Source organism: Excalfactoria chinensis, chromosome 3 (genome assembly GCF_039878825.1).
Source record: "Excalfactoria chinensis isolate bCotChi1 chromosome 3, bCotChi1.hap2, whole genome shotgun sequence".
NCBI classification, from domain to species: Eukaryota; Metazoa; Chordata; class Aves; order Galliformes; family Phasianidae; genus Excalfactoria; species Excalfactoria chinensis.
The window spans coordinates 97573637-97588623 of NC_092827.1; the positions used below are offsets into that span (position 1 = coordinate 97573637).

At 45.3% G+C, this 14987-nt stretch overlaps 1 protein-coding gene across 6 annotated transcripts in view; it reads right to left on the reverse strand.

Moving 5' to 3' along the window:
• LOC140250551 (uncharacterized) overlaps nt 1-14987 on the reverse strand; it is a 28554-nt gene that overhangs the window by 5968 nt on the left and 7599 nt on the right. For 2 of the 6 annotated variants that reach the window (XM_072333328.1, XM_072333329.1), the window contains 3 exons: nt 6653-7335; nt 810-921; nt 99-243 (listed from right to left, as the gene is read on the reverse strand). In XM_072333328.1, the coding sequence (XP_072189429.1) occupies nt 99-243; nt 810-915 (251 nt within the window). In that variant the 5' untranslated portion in view covers nt 916-921; nt 6653-7335. Of the gene's footprint in view, nt 1-98; nt 244-809; nt 922-2316; nt 2780-3828; nt 3909-5728; nt 6081-6110; nt 6542-6652; nt 7336-14987 lie in introns of those variants that run through there. The other 4 variants (XM_072333331.1, XM_072333334.1, XM_072333333.1 and 1 more) reach the window with 4 other exon arrangements.

Consider the following 14987-nt stretch of genomic DNA (forward strand, 5'->3'; position numbering starts at 1 on the left):
AAGATAAGAGGAGCAGCAGTGATTTTGCACTGAAAGCCCAGAAAGGGGGTAACAGGCTGTGCTATGGAATGGAAGTGCCACCCCCCAGCAGGGAGTACCTTCGGCAGATCCCTGACAGTGCATACAGGAGCCATGCCAGTTGCCAGGCATAGATGACATTCCAGATGAGGAAAGTCCAGCCAGCTGGTGTGAAGTCGGTGCTGTACTTCTCTGAGATGTTGCCAGGCGTTGTCCGGAACAGACCTGGTGGTGAATGTTATTGCAGCCTAATGTATTATTACATACCAAAGACGGGGAAAGACTTGCAATCTCAACCTCAACCTGCAATCTTCCTCAAGGTTTAGTCCACGCCTCAATAGATTGGAGAGAGATGAGAGGATGCCCTTGTTGAAAACAAACCGCTTGCTGCAATTGGTTTCCTTTTAAAAACCCATTACAGGATCACTATCCCTTATGGGGAACCCTGAGCACCTTTCTCTTGTGTAGAACCAGAAAAGCCAGTTGCGTGTAAAAGCCAGAGAGAAACACAAATCTCATTTGCAACAGACTGAGCTGGACAGCATGCAAACCAAGCACCATCCTCTAAAAACCCACAGCAACAGGACCTGGAAAGCTTCCACCAGGGATACAAGGGCAACATATCTAAAAGCAGACTTTCACCAGCAGATACATCCAGACCATTTGCTTTGATTTCAAAGGACTGGATGAGTCTCTGAAGGTTTGATGAAGTGAAACTGATCTAAGGCATCAGGAAGTAATGTGGTGCTTGAGACTCATCTCTCTGAACAATAAGCATTTGCTTGCATTACCTTTGAAAATCCCAGTGGCATTTCCAGCATTCAGTATCACCATGACTGTGAAAGTAGCCAGAGAAAGCAACATCACAAAAATCTTCAATTTGGGCATGGAGTCCATTTTATCCTGCAAAAGATTTAGAGACTTTCTTTGGTATACTAATGCTTGCTTCATTTTGTTCTCTGGTTCACAATCTGTTTTAGTAAAAGAAATGAGGTTGTAGATTTTCCCCCTTTTAGCTACTGACTTCTGTTGGTGTTTCCACTTAACACAGCAGTATTCAAGAACCGTGGAGATAAGGCACTGAGGGACATGGTCAGTAGTCATGGAAGGGATGGGTCAGTGGCTGGGCATAATAATCTTAGAGGTTTGTTCCAACCTTCATTTTTCTATGATTCTTAATGAATTACCTGCTCATCCACTGGCTATAACAATAATTCAATTGCTTTAGCAGGTCTTAGGAACTCTGTAGTTTGTAAATCCTATATATAAAGCTTGAAAGACGTAGTAAGTAGTGACCTGAGCATTCCCAATTGATCTCCATTAGTAAAGACTCTGTTGTATCAAGGGAAAGTTCTGTAAAACTACCTGTACACACACCCACAGCATTGGCAATACATTTATTACCCTTCACAGCCCAGCACTTGAGGCTGTCTTTCCTACACAGAAACACTTCAGTGCCTCCTAGGGTTGGCAGAAACAACAACAGAGCTTCTCAGTGTCGAACTCATAAATTCCAGCTCCCACTTCAGTGAATCATTTTACAGTTCTGGGCTTTCTCTGTGAGTCAGCTGCATCCAGATACAGCAAAGGGAAGCGGGAGAGGAAATTTAGTGAGAGACTGAGTTTCTGCTAAATCCATGTAATGCCTTTCCTACCCAGTTCCACCTAAACAGAAAAGGGCCCATTCATTTTCATGAAAACCTTGTGTGTAAGAACTCTCTTAACTCAGGATATCAAATTCTGATGAGATTCATGCTAAACAAACCTCCGGACAACTTATAGTCTTTAACAGCTATACGCTGAGCTAGCAAATCCTGAGAAGAATAATCCACTTGTGGTACCAAATACTTGTTTTCTGACTAAGGAAAACCTAACCCACAGATTTCTGAAAGCTCAGGAAATACAGCAAAGGAAATATCACTGTGTGCTTGACCTGCTCTTCTATTTATTTTTCCCCCTGAATACTGATTGTCAGACACTGAGCCAGTATTTGGGACTGAATGGCTCTTCCATCTCACTGCCCAGCCAAGTCTACATTCTCCTGACAGTTCTGTAATTGAATCTGGCACCACATTTCTTTTTTATTAGTATATTTGGAAGAGACCTGACTACACAGCTTCAGAGAAACGTGTGTTTGCTTAAGGAAATCTAAGAGGAAAGTAGTATTTTAACCCCAGACAATAGCTTCACCACTTGTTTTTCACCTCCTGCCTCCCTCTAACGCATGGCTGGCAATGAAAGCCTGCAGTATTTCATCAGCCACAAACACCCTTCAGAAGGATCAGAAATATTACTCACAACGATCCGCTCAGCGCAGTGCTTTGGCAGCGCCTTACCGCTGTAGTTCAGCCACCGCGGGCACTGAGGTCTCCTCTGCTCAAGCCAACCTACAGAGCTTTTACAGCACTTCCAGCTGATCAGTAGCTGAGCATTATTGTCAAAAACCAGAGTGGTTAGGAATGCTTTCTGTGTGTTGCAGCCTCTGATTGGCTACAACTTCCTGAAAGCAAACACTTATGCAAGAGAAATACAATTACTTAACAAGGGACTTTTATAACAGCCCGAGCAACACACGTTGTAAGCTGGATGACAGTCAGAAGCTAAAGAGTGCCCGTGTTGTGTCCTGCTCTGTGCTTCCACCGGGAAGGAATAAACACAACAGAGCTCAAAATCACACACCTGGGAGAGAGCAGGAATCACCTCCACCTGCATCTCCACCTCCTACAGGGCTGCCGTCACCTCACATCCTTTATCTCCCTGTTGTCAACTGGAAATGTGCTTCACCACTGAAACACCATTTCTCAATTGCAACTACAGCACCCATCAAGCTGGTAGTACAACAGTGGACCCCCAGCCATGAGAGCAATGAGTAAAGTAACACTAAGCACTGAGGCACACACTGTCAGCTGTTTAGAGGCAACATCATGGGACACCACGAGGTTGAGAGAGAATCCTGCTTGGGATTCTTTGTTGTTTTTTGTTGTTGTTTTGGGGTTTTTTTGGGTGGTGGGGGAAAAATAAACACAAGAATATGGGTGTGCATAGATTTGGCTGTGGGGAAAAGCTAGGCATCCAGCCAGCACTGCTTCCCTCTGTTATCAGTGTAAGCCAGAGGTCCACCCTCTGTAGGTATTCTGATGATGAAACCAGCAGCTTCAGTAAGATTCAGATCAGAGAACACATACTGATCAGAAAAACATATAGTATATGTATATACACACTTTGACTCATCAGATAGCCCAAATCACCCCAGCATGATGTCAGGCATTCCATTTTCATCCAATGAACGATTGAAGTTATTCACATCAGTCAGCTCTACCTTACATGTGTTGCTAAGGCAGAGCTGATCAGTTAGGTGCGTATTAATATGAATCCAGGGCAACTTCCATGTGCAGAATATGCCATCCCACGTTCTTAATGGTTATTACATAAATGCATTTATTCTGCTTTGGTGACAGATTGTGGTGCCATCACACCAGTAGCCTTGTCCTCTTGCCACAGTAAGCTAGGCAAACTACAGACCCATATTCTGGGTTGTAAAGCGTTATTTCTCTAGAAGAAACTGCAACACAGGTCTTGGATAAAATATTCAGAGTGATTTTGTCATGCAGCTCTACAGATATCCCCCAAAGTATGTTTTTAATGTGCAGAGGAATGTGCTCAATGTTTATAAATGCATGAGTTAAAACTGAACAACTCTTGCTCCATCAGGCTGCACAGCATTCTCAGAAGAGGGAATTCTCAATACAGCTGCAGCTCTAAGGTACCATACTAACAGACTCAAAGCAAGCCCTTATGGAAGAGCCCTACCTTTCTGGTGTAGCTTCACTGGGAGATGTCTTAGGGTTCCACTTTCCACCTGGGTTTCAACTGATAATCCTTGTCAACCTCTGAAGGAAGAGTTATTACACACACATACACCAGCTAGGAAAGAACTGTTCATACTCATATTTACAGACAGGAGGACTAGAGGTGATGGCCTCAAGCTCTGTCGGGGCAGGTTCAGGTTGGGTGTTAGGAAACATTTCTCCAAAAGAATAGCAATGCAGTGGTGCAGGCTGCCCAGGGAGAGCAGGGAAACACCATCCCTGGAGGTGTTCAAGAACCACGGAAGTGTGGCACTGAGGGATGTGGTTTAGTGGGAAATATTGGTGGTAGGTGGAATTCCAGTTCATGTAGAATGGCTGCTATGAGACCACACACAGCTGTTGCTCTCCCATGCACTAGAAAGACATGTACACATTTACAGAGAGCAGAGCAGGCACGAGTAGATTTGGCAGTGGAATTAATACCCTGCTGACAAGAGGAAGTTCCCTTTTAAACATGAATACTCCTGCTAGCAATTGAAATAGAATGTGATGAGCACAGACAGCCTGAATCCCAGTGCAGAGCACAGAAAGAGGGAGCCAATCGCTTCCTAACTACAAATACCACTGCAGAGGCCCTGTCCTCAAAATAACCTCATTTTGCATTGTGCAGGAACTGAGACAGTTCATTTTTGGGCAACTCACCCGCTTAATGGCACACAATGTCATTAGCAGGGATCTCCAGAAAGCAAAGCACCTGACAAGCCACTTAGCAGGCGCTTTTCCTCACCACAAAGACTAATGTTATCTAGGACAGAGGTATTTCTCTCTTATCAGGAGATCAGCCCAACGACTGAATAAAGCTGGTGCCAGGAGGACAGTTCCATTCCCCTGCAGCCAAGCAACTCAGAATAAAACCATCTATGAGAAGCTCACAATACAAGAGAAGTGCCTTTTGTCCCCATCAGCAGTGATAGGCTTAAATCTCCATTCTGCATTCTGTGTACTCCCACCCCAGTTTAAGCTTTACAGCCACTTGTTTTCAATTCTGACTTTTCCAAACTCACTTACTAACCCAAGAGTTCTAATTGGAAACCATTTTCAGGGCAAGTTCTGCAAACATTGAGAACTAAATCTACTAATCTTCTAGCAACAGCTCAAGCATCCTAATCCCATGGTGGGTTAATCTGGGTGTCTCCAATGGCAGGGATTAGCCCTTCCATAATCCTGGAAGTGATGGGATTTGACCACATGAACCAGCATGGCACACAGTGAAGAGGATCTGCGTGAGCAGCCCCCTTTGGGTATTTTAAGAAGGAAAATCTGCTTTTTATCATTGCAGAATGAAACGGACCCACCCTCTGGCAGCAGAGCACCACAGCAAACTGGGGAGAGCAAGAACAGCTATAGAAATCCACTACCCACTGATTTTCAACCGGACTTTAAAACTCATCAGCTGACCTCCATCAAAATCTATGCTTGATCTGTAGATTAAGAGTAACACCGTGTTTCAGTAACATGACAAACATTTTGGTGGAAGCTGCATTCCTTCCAAGAGGGCAGTGGGCAGCTTAAACTGACAGCTTCCATTTGTGGCAGCCCAGTGCTTGACTTTGCCATTATCACTCTTTCCAAACATCAATTTTGCAATCTAGTTACCTGATTTTTGTTTAAAGACAATTGAAAGACAAATATAAAATGCCATCACGTTGATGTATTTCATCTCCTACGTGAACCATTAGCAGAACTGGAACATTTAGTTCTACCACTGTAGCATAACAGTGTAATAAGAACTCATCGCAAGACTTCAGAGAGGGGAAAAGGTGATTTCCCTTTAAACAAACAAAAAGGTAAAGCCAGTAAGTTGATTCGACCTCATCCCACCCTTCCATCCAAATACTCACAGGCAACTCTTAGAAGTGGTCTGGCCAGCACCACTTGAGTGCAGCAAGAAGCACATAGGACAGCACCACTGTGCCCTCACTGCATCTCCTGGGCTGCTCCTGATTGGGAACTCCCAACTGATTTCTTGAGGTCTCTTTCAGAGCAGATACTGTGCTGTGGTGCTTCACTGTCTTGCCCCACCCCTCAAATTCCTGGGTCTTCTTGTCCTTATCTGGATGTTTCACAGCTTCAACTCCTCCTTATCTCGTTATTTTACCCCTAGAGTTTCAGTACGTGCATCAATACGTGCTGCTCCTGTGTGTACCTTACCTTCACTCATCTATTTCAGTTCACACCAGTATATGTATTACTACTATTATTATTGTCTGATAGACAACGTACCCTGAAAGCTGCTCATTTTCTGCATTCCAGGGCGAGGGAAAAAAACAATCTTGCCCACACATTACTCATCTTTCAGCTGCCCCAGTGTAGAGGTTGAAAGATTACTGGGGCAAGTTTCAGATGGTAGACCCTCTGGCCAGAGCTTTTACATCAGTACTACTGTAGGAGTCCATTCATCCTCTTTCCCACAGATCTCATCCTTCAACATCCATCTTCTCCCCTACGTCTCTTCTTATCGTTCTGTACAACAGCCACATACCCTTCCTTTCAATAAAAAGCACAATAATAAATAAAACAACAAAATAGGAAACAGGTTAAACATAAATAAATTAAAATCAGCCTCTGCTTTTCAGCCTATAAAAAAAATAAAAGAACAAAAACAGCCTTTTCTTCTTTGCCTCCAAAAAACTCAGCCTCTGATTTTCAAGCCCCTGTAATACAATGGAAAACACAGCAATATCAGCAGCAAGGTCCCAAACAGCAACAAACAAGGAACTGCCCAAGTACCATCACCATAGAAATGAAGGAAAAAAGTTACTTACCTTTAAAACATCTCAGGTATGCAGGGACCTCCAGTAAGATGCTCTCACCTCCACTGCCAACCCTTAAATGAAGTCTGGGAAGGGGTAGATTCTGACTCCAGCCCTTCCAGTCACTCAGATTCATTGCATGCACCTGAGCTCCCCTCGGTTGGCCCTGCCTTCTTACCAGGTGCTCAATCACTGGTTCAAGCTGTGACATAGCATTTCTGCTATAACCCCCATTTTTCAGCCTCCTAAACCAGTCTACAAGAACAGTATCCAAGAACAGACTCAAGAAATGCCTTCAATCCTTCAGTCATTCTTTGGCTTCCATGGTCAGGCCTCCAACAAACGATTTCCAAAAGATGTCCTCCCTCCTGTGGTTTCCATTTTTCAGCCTCCAGTTTTTCAACTGTCATTGTTCTGCTTCCGATCCTCCTCACTCAAAAAATGGCATCTAATTTTTCAACCACCATTCTTTGGCTTCCATTCTTGGACCTGCTGTGAACAGCATCCAGAAAGCGTTCTCCATCTGCAACCTCCATCCTTCAGGCTCCATTCTGTAGCCTCCAAAAAATGACCTTCAATTTTTTTGGCCTCCACTCTGAGCTTCCAGTTTTATTAACCTCCACTCTTTGGCCTCTATTTTTCTTTAAACTTCCATTCCTTGACCTCTGTCCATTCTTCAGCTTCCAAACAAAACACTGCATTACAGAGCATGAAAACGTTAATCAATCAAGCCACTCTTTCAGTCAGAAATGTAAGACTAAACATCAGTATCCTCCTAAACTTCATTAAAAACAGACCTTTTGTGCTCCAGCTTCTCAGAAAAGGAACTAAGCCTGAGGCAAACAAGCAACAATGGAAAATTGCAGCAACAAGGGAAAATGGCAAGCAAAAAAGAAAGTTTGGTAAGCCATAAGTGCAGAAGGGGAGCTCTAGCAGGAAGCAGAGGACAGACACAACTACAAATGAGACTGTCATTTTTGCCTACAGTAAATGAAGACACATACATGCCCACCCACGCATCTTTATCCCCAGAGAGCACGTTGTTGCCTTTCCAGAGTCATGCAATAGACTGTTTTCTCATTCAAATTAGAAACTGAGCATGCCTGTGGAAAGCCAGCTATGGATGAGGCTCTGCATCTCAGGGAGGTGAAACACAGTTTCTCACAGAAGGGTTTTCAGCTTGCCAAGGTCTCTTGCTCTACCACACAGCGTTTGAAACCTGCCCACTCCTGAGGCATAGATGAGGTACTGTCACGTGTACGTTGGTGATTCAGGGTACCTCCATTTTGAACTGCTGCTGCCTTGGAATAGGCTCACGCTTGGAATAGGCTCTTTCTCACTCCAAGAAAAGACACTCTGGGGAAGAGAAGGCTCAGGGAAGATCATAGGGATCTTTACAACTGCCTGAAAGGAGACTGTGAAGACATGGGTGTCAGCCTCTTCACCCAAGAAACAGTGATAGGACAAGAGGGAATGGCTTCAGGTTCAGGCTGGGTATAAGTTAACATTTCTCTGAAAGAGCAGTGATGCAGTGTCACAGCTGCCCAGGGAGGTGGTGGACTCACTGCCTCTGGGGGTATTCAAGAACCATGGAGATGTGTCACTGAGGAACGTGGTTTAGAGCAGTCACAGGCATGGGTTGGTGGTTGGATTGGATGATCTTAGTGGTGTTTCCAACCTTAATGATTCAGTGATTCCACGAGGAACTGGGGTTTCTTCCTCACATAGCATTGCCCTAAATCTAACACTAACCCTAAAACCTAACCACAATTCTAACCCTAAAATGTAACCCTAACCATAACCCTAAGCCAATCCTAACCCTAATCCCTAAGCCAGGTGTCACAACACAGAAGTCAGTTGTTCCTCAAACTGTGCACCTTGGCAAGGCATCATCAACCCCGCAAGATCAGCCTCTCTTCATATTTCCCTCTGAAGACCAAAATTTGTATCATCTTTGCCCAAATTCCTTTCAGGGTTACTACAGTGTTACCTTCTGCAACTTGATCTTCAAAGCTGTAACTGCCATTCCTCTTTCTCTCTACTAATTAATTTTTAGTGACACTTATGGTGTGAGCAGTTTTGATCAGGCCTGCTTATTTTGTTGGTGCTTGTCTACAGTGAAGCTCCATAGTGCCATCACTGCAAGTTTGATCTCACGCCTAAGAAGCACGTAGAGCTGCCAGTTCACTGGATAATATGACAAGATCCTTTCCTTCATTTATAAGTAAATATATCAGTATTGAAAAGAGACAGAAAGGTTGTTACTGCAGAGCAGATCGTTTACAGGCAACATAATCTGTCAGGGTACCACATGGCCTGCAAAGCTCTTATATAAAAACAACAGTAATTGCACCTTGAAAACTACCAGTAAGTGATTGAGAGTCATAAAGATTGGAATTGGGGCTCATATTAGTTACTAAAAGACCTGTTCTGACTACAGGTGCTTTCTCTGAGAGACTTCGCCAACAACTCGAGAATGAGAACCCATGACTTCCCACCTTTAAAAATAGGAAATGCACACAGGAAAGTACAAAGCAAACAGTATTTTTTCCCCTGCAATGTGAAATAGCCTGCACCTGATGTGCAAGACAGCTTTTCTCCCCTCTGAAATTCATTTGACCCACCACAACAAGGCCAGTGCTCTCCTTCCAGTCTACAGTATTCATCTTGTACAGTAAATGTAGTTCAGAATTAGCTGCTACAGTAATTAAACAAGGTATTAACTACATCTATCACTCATTGTGATGAATGATTGTCATGGCTGGGTCACATTATATCAGTGCAGGCTGTAAATCACCTCTAATTTTACTCACCATAAAAAGAGAGCTTGCCCAACTAGAGAAAGCTACTAAGCCAAAGTAAAGCTCTTGAGCCACATAAGCATCTCCCAAGAACACATCTCTCCAATTGGTAGTATTCATACGAAATGAGAGCCCTGGGGAACATGTTATGGTAATGAAAGGCTTGTTTTGGAACACACTACACAACAGAAAATGGAAGCAACTGAAGGAAGAGAATTTCAGTCTTGTTGGAGGAAGAGGCCTCTCATTATGACTGCTTCACAAAACCCTTAATACTATGAGCCATTAAACTATGGGATCACACCTTGCACACACCATACTGAACAAACTCTGTTTCCAAAGGCTGTTCCACCTGCCAGATACGCCTTTTATCCCTCAAACTCTGCAGCCAGCAAACAGAAAAGGAAATTAATATTTGAAAACAAATGTAATCCCTCAAAATCCCAGTAGGCGCTCCTACCTGCACTGCCGTTACCATTGACAGGAGAACAGTCAGAGATGCCAGCAGGATCTCTGCAGGAACTGATGACTTGCTCAGATCCTGCATTATGCAGATCCCAGGATACACAGCACTAAGGTAGCCCTGTTACATTTCTACCCTCTCAAGCACCAGTGGAAGTCAGACCTATGCTCATAAGGGCACTAGTTTTGTAAAAGGAATATGCTTGGGAAAGAGGGTTTGTGGGCTGCTGTGTAGAGCCAGGGGTGGTGGTCAGTGATCCTTGGGCAGATGGTACCATGACAGGTTTCTTTATTTCTTCTTTGGAGAACGTAAATCAATTTGTGATGTTAAATCTAGACCTTTTCACCATGGAAAAGCGCTAAATGAGGTGAATTCTGAGACAGATACAGGCAGGACAAAGCATGTACACGCACATACCAGGAGGAACTTCTGCTGGAAAGCCATGCAGGAGATGGTTGCCTTGGGGTCAGGGATTGGAAGAGCAAATACATCAGGAAGTGGTGCTGCCCCATGAGGAAGCCAAGAAAGACCCCGGCACAAACAGCACCTTTACCCACAGACATGACACTGCAGTTTAATATGCTGAGCTGGGTTCTGTAGTAGGGTTCTTCAGCAGCCCCAGGCAAGACGATGGGGCAGATAAATCCCAAATTTAACCTGGGGTGTTACAGCCAGTAAAAGATGGCTGGAGACAAGCACTGACATATACCCCAAAGGCAACAAAGCTGGAGACAAAGCCACCTGTGAGCTAGCTGCAGGCAAGCTTAAATGGAGCCACTGTGCAAATGAAGCTGCTCAGAGCAATTAGGGCCCATGGGTGTGCTGGGAGCCTGTTGGTGTGGCTTGTGCTGAAAGGCCAGAGCTGCAGCAGGACAAAGGCTGGAGGAAGGGCTGCACTGTGCTCTTCAAACACATCAGTTGCAGCTGGGAGGTTTGTTCCCATCACATACAGCAAAGCCACTAGACGGTCAAGCAAGGCCCTCGCCGACCCCTCCCCGTGCTCTTTGCCAAGTAGAACAAGTGACCACGAGCCCTTTGTTCTCTCCTGCTGTCTGACACACAGCTTGGGGTACTGGTGCTGGAAGGCAGGGCAGTCTGAAGCCGTACCTCCTCCTCCTCTTTTCCGATTTAAAATGCTGCACCCAAAAATGAAAAGCTTTTCTCTCTGCCATACAGAGCTCTGCCAGAGCTGCGGTAGGGAAGACCTCTGGTTTATTCCTGCAAGCATTTTCTCCTTTTTTTATTCCTCTTTCTTTCACCCACGCCCTTCCACAGCGCTTCTTTTGGTATCCCAGAAGCATGGAAAAATCCCTCCCTTACATAACGGTACTTTTCAGATCCCCAAGGCAGCCCCCCTCCCTCAGAAAGAAAACAAGCAGGACATTCACTGACAAGCTTGGAAAGGTCACGTCCATCTCTCCTCCCCCACGTTCAGGCTGCCCTCTGCCCAACAGCTCATTGTCGGAAGAGTTAACAAGGACAACGCCGGCAGGTGGTGTCCAAGAATAGCTGCTGCTCCGCAGTGCCGGTGGAACCTGTGCTGCACCAAGGGCTGCTCTGCACGGCTGGTAGGTGCGGGGAGCTGCGGCAGCACGGCATTTGCTGCACCTTCACAGTGATGGCTGCTGCCTTCTTCCAGTCTTCAGGCTCCTTTCCACAAATAAGCACCTTTACTGGAAAATATTTCTAAAGCACCTCTCTTCAGAGATCTCTCCTTGGCAAGAGGTGGATGGGGGACAGATCAGGTTATTGCTGCAAGAGGAGCCAGAGTTCCCGTTTCTCTCTTTAAGTACTTGAGGCAAAAGTCGCCCTGGGAATGCTTAATAGGAGACATGAACATTGACACTGTGTATGCACATGTAGCATCCAAAAATGTAAATGACTTCTTCAGCTCAATCCAGTTAAATGTACATTAAGTACATTTAAACCTGTTGGAATCTCCATTCAGCAGGAGCAGAGGCATCCATAGCAAGCATCCCTGTCCTGAAGAACACAGAGCAGTGGTATTACTAGATGTGGCTCATGACTTCTTGGCCGTAGTGGCAGAACTTTGGGATAGGAAGTCAGGGATGGGATGGAAATGTGTGAACACTTGTTTTTCTTCTACTGACGGGAAATCGGGCAGAGGAGAGTGACCAGCTTTGCAGGGAAGGGCTTCTTTTCCTTCTTGTCCCCAGCACCAGCCACTATGGTTTCCAAGGGTCTTCTGATTGCTCTCCATCAGTCTGCTGTGAGAAGCAGAGCACACTTGGTGCTTGGCATGGCCAAACACAACCCTTCTAAATGCCAGAAGTCCTCCTTCACAAGAACTGCAGTGGGAAACCGCCTTCAGTGTGCTGGTTTACTGGTGTACAGTACATTGCTGTATTTTCTGACCCTATATTATTGTTTTCCAGCCAGTTCCTTTTCCCTCATCTTGCGTTTCTCGCAAGGAAGCCTTTAGGGCACCTTGCTCTTTCCACAGAACACTGTCTGTCCCATTCTTGCTTGCCCTTAAGTTTTAGTGGGGTAAAAATGACAGCTAAGTAAGCTGAGCAAATGCTAAATGGGTCATCTGGAACCACAACCTGTCATTCACATTTACAGACATCACTCTGACACCAGTCACTCCTTGCCATGGTTATACCTCCTTCCATTCTCATCCAAAGCAGGCACTGAACAGGGTGTGAGCAGCAAGCTGCCTTGTGACCCTGCTGAAACATGTTATTTCAGCCAGGGGTAGAAATATGTTCCTGTTTTTGAAAGCCTCACTTTGCTGCATTGTGATGAGCCATAAGTAGAAGCTAGAAAAAAACTCGTCCTGAGAGTTTTAACTTGGTTTGCTTCCTATAGATAAATGAGCGCAGACACATGTTACTGTGCTCAGGGAATCACAGGAAAACCAGCCTGATCTGCTGCGAAATCTCAAGGTTAGATTTTGACCCCAAACAGGAAAAAGATGTCACTGAGGTAGCAGTGAATCCTCCTGACTTGCTGAGACAACTTCCATCACAGCTGCACATAAAAATGGTAAGACAGATGGGTGGAGAGACCTCCAGAGAGCTTGTAGAGATGCCACAGGCACCTTCATTTCAGAGTTTTTATGATAGCTGGTAGTGCGCAGGAAGGAACCAGGACTGTGCAGCTCTGCACCAAGGCTGCATAGGCACTGAGAAAGCAGAGTTTGAATACAGCTGGCCTGGAGTCAGCGAGAGGGGTGATTCTTCCCTCTGCTTTGACACCACTTAGAACAGAACACTGTAATGCCATCCTTCTCTGTTGTCAGCCTTTGGAGAGAGCAGCTGCTGAATGCAGCCTTTGAAGAAGCAGTGCCTCGCTTATCTCATCTCTCACCTCTTTGCACAGCCTCTTATTTCAGGCACGTGGCACTGCTTCCAGAAACAAGGAATCGTAGGCCTTGGTGGCCACAGGTCCTGGTATGTCTGAGGGGAAGCTGAGGGTCAGGTTGGAACACAAATGAGACAGACTGCAAAGAAAGAAGCCCAAGCGGATGGTGCTTGGTGTGTTGTGCTGTAGCTTCACCCCAGAGCACTGAGCTCAGTGACTGGGATGGCAGCAGGGGCTGTCAGCAGAGCGGCTGGGTGGGCGATGTGTGGCAACTGTCCTTTCCTGCAAATGAGGACAAATGATGAGCAACAAGCTGATGTTTCGTGTGTACAACATGCAAGCTCCCAGAACCAGCCCTGGTTCACTGAATGCCAGGCCAAAGTCTACAGGTGTATCTCACAGCCACCTGGCTTGTCTACCCTCTATTCAGGCCAACACAGCTTTGCCCTGTTTGGACTATTTGTCTCATTAACCCCACTGCAGTTGCTACCTAACAGAGATGGCAACAAGATCCAGTGACTAGGGCATAAAGGGAAGTTAGGAGAACTGGTTTGTGTTCCCATCTCTGCTACCGATTTGCTGTATGTCCTTGAGAAGGTAATTAAGTTTAGTACGCCTCAGCTCTCCCCACTTTAGAGCTGAGATAATTACATTTATCTCCCTTTGTGAAGAACAAGGGCTTGGCGACATTTGGATAAAAGCCCTCAAAGAGCTGTTGAAGTTAGTTATAGTAACCACGGCCCTCCTTGAATTTATAAAAGTTGTCCTGTTCCAGCGACTGTTTCACAGATGAGGCATTAAAAACAGGAATGTAATTATGGAGTGACTCCATGTCCTGCTGCAGGCTCCTTGCATTGCATTTACTGGGTAGCTCACCTAATGCCTAATGCCTGCTGGTTACCTTGCACGGGTTCTAAGGGAGATGTTGGTTTTGCAATGACATGACTGTCGCTGTAAAGCAACCATGTTTTTGTCACAGTCTGCTGCTGATTAAAGAGCACCGTAACAGCTTTTAACTTCTGAAATAACAGTGCAAAGTCCTAAGTTACAGGGAATTCTAGCATTGCATAAATGACCCTTTTTCTGAACAAGGTAAAAAAACAACCTGTTGCTCTTCAGAGATGTTTAGTCCCCTGATTCCTCCTTAGCAGTGTAAATTTCAAAGGAAATGGCTCTAGTAATACTGATATTTGCAGCGATGAGCCACTCAAAGTTTCATGAGATTTCACTTACAGGACCAGTAGGGAAATCCTACCCCTTGCACTATGGATGAGCTCATTTCACAGGCAGGAAGGACCGTGCTATATTTTCAATGCCAGCTTCTGAAAGCTTACCAAGACAGGGGCAGAATTCACTGCTCTTGCTGCTGATAGATATCAACGTGTGAGCAAGATATAACCTCTATGTGAACAACACCTGAACCGATGGTAGTAAGTTAAACAATGCCAGGGGACAATCTTGAGCCCTGGGAGTACATCTGTACTGTTTTATCCTTTAGGAAAGTGCCTGGCCTGGTTTGACCCAGGGCAGCCAGCAGCTCCCAGGCCAAGCCTGGGTTAATGGTAGGAGTCAGCACAGAGCATAGACCGCCCTCAGAGTAGATTTTGCATGTATTCTCTGTATGGAAAGCACAGAGAGGTTTACCACATGTACAAAAACCCAGTGGTGCTGCAGGATGGGACCTACGGATCTCAACAGCTCCATCACACTTTTAGACTCAAAGAAAGGAGGCACACAGCAGGGAGGGTTAATAGCA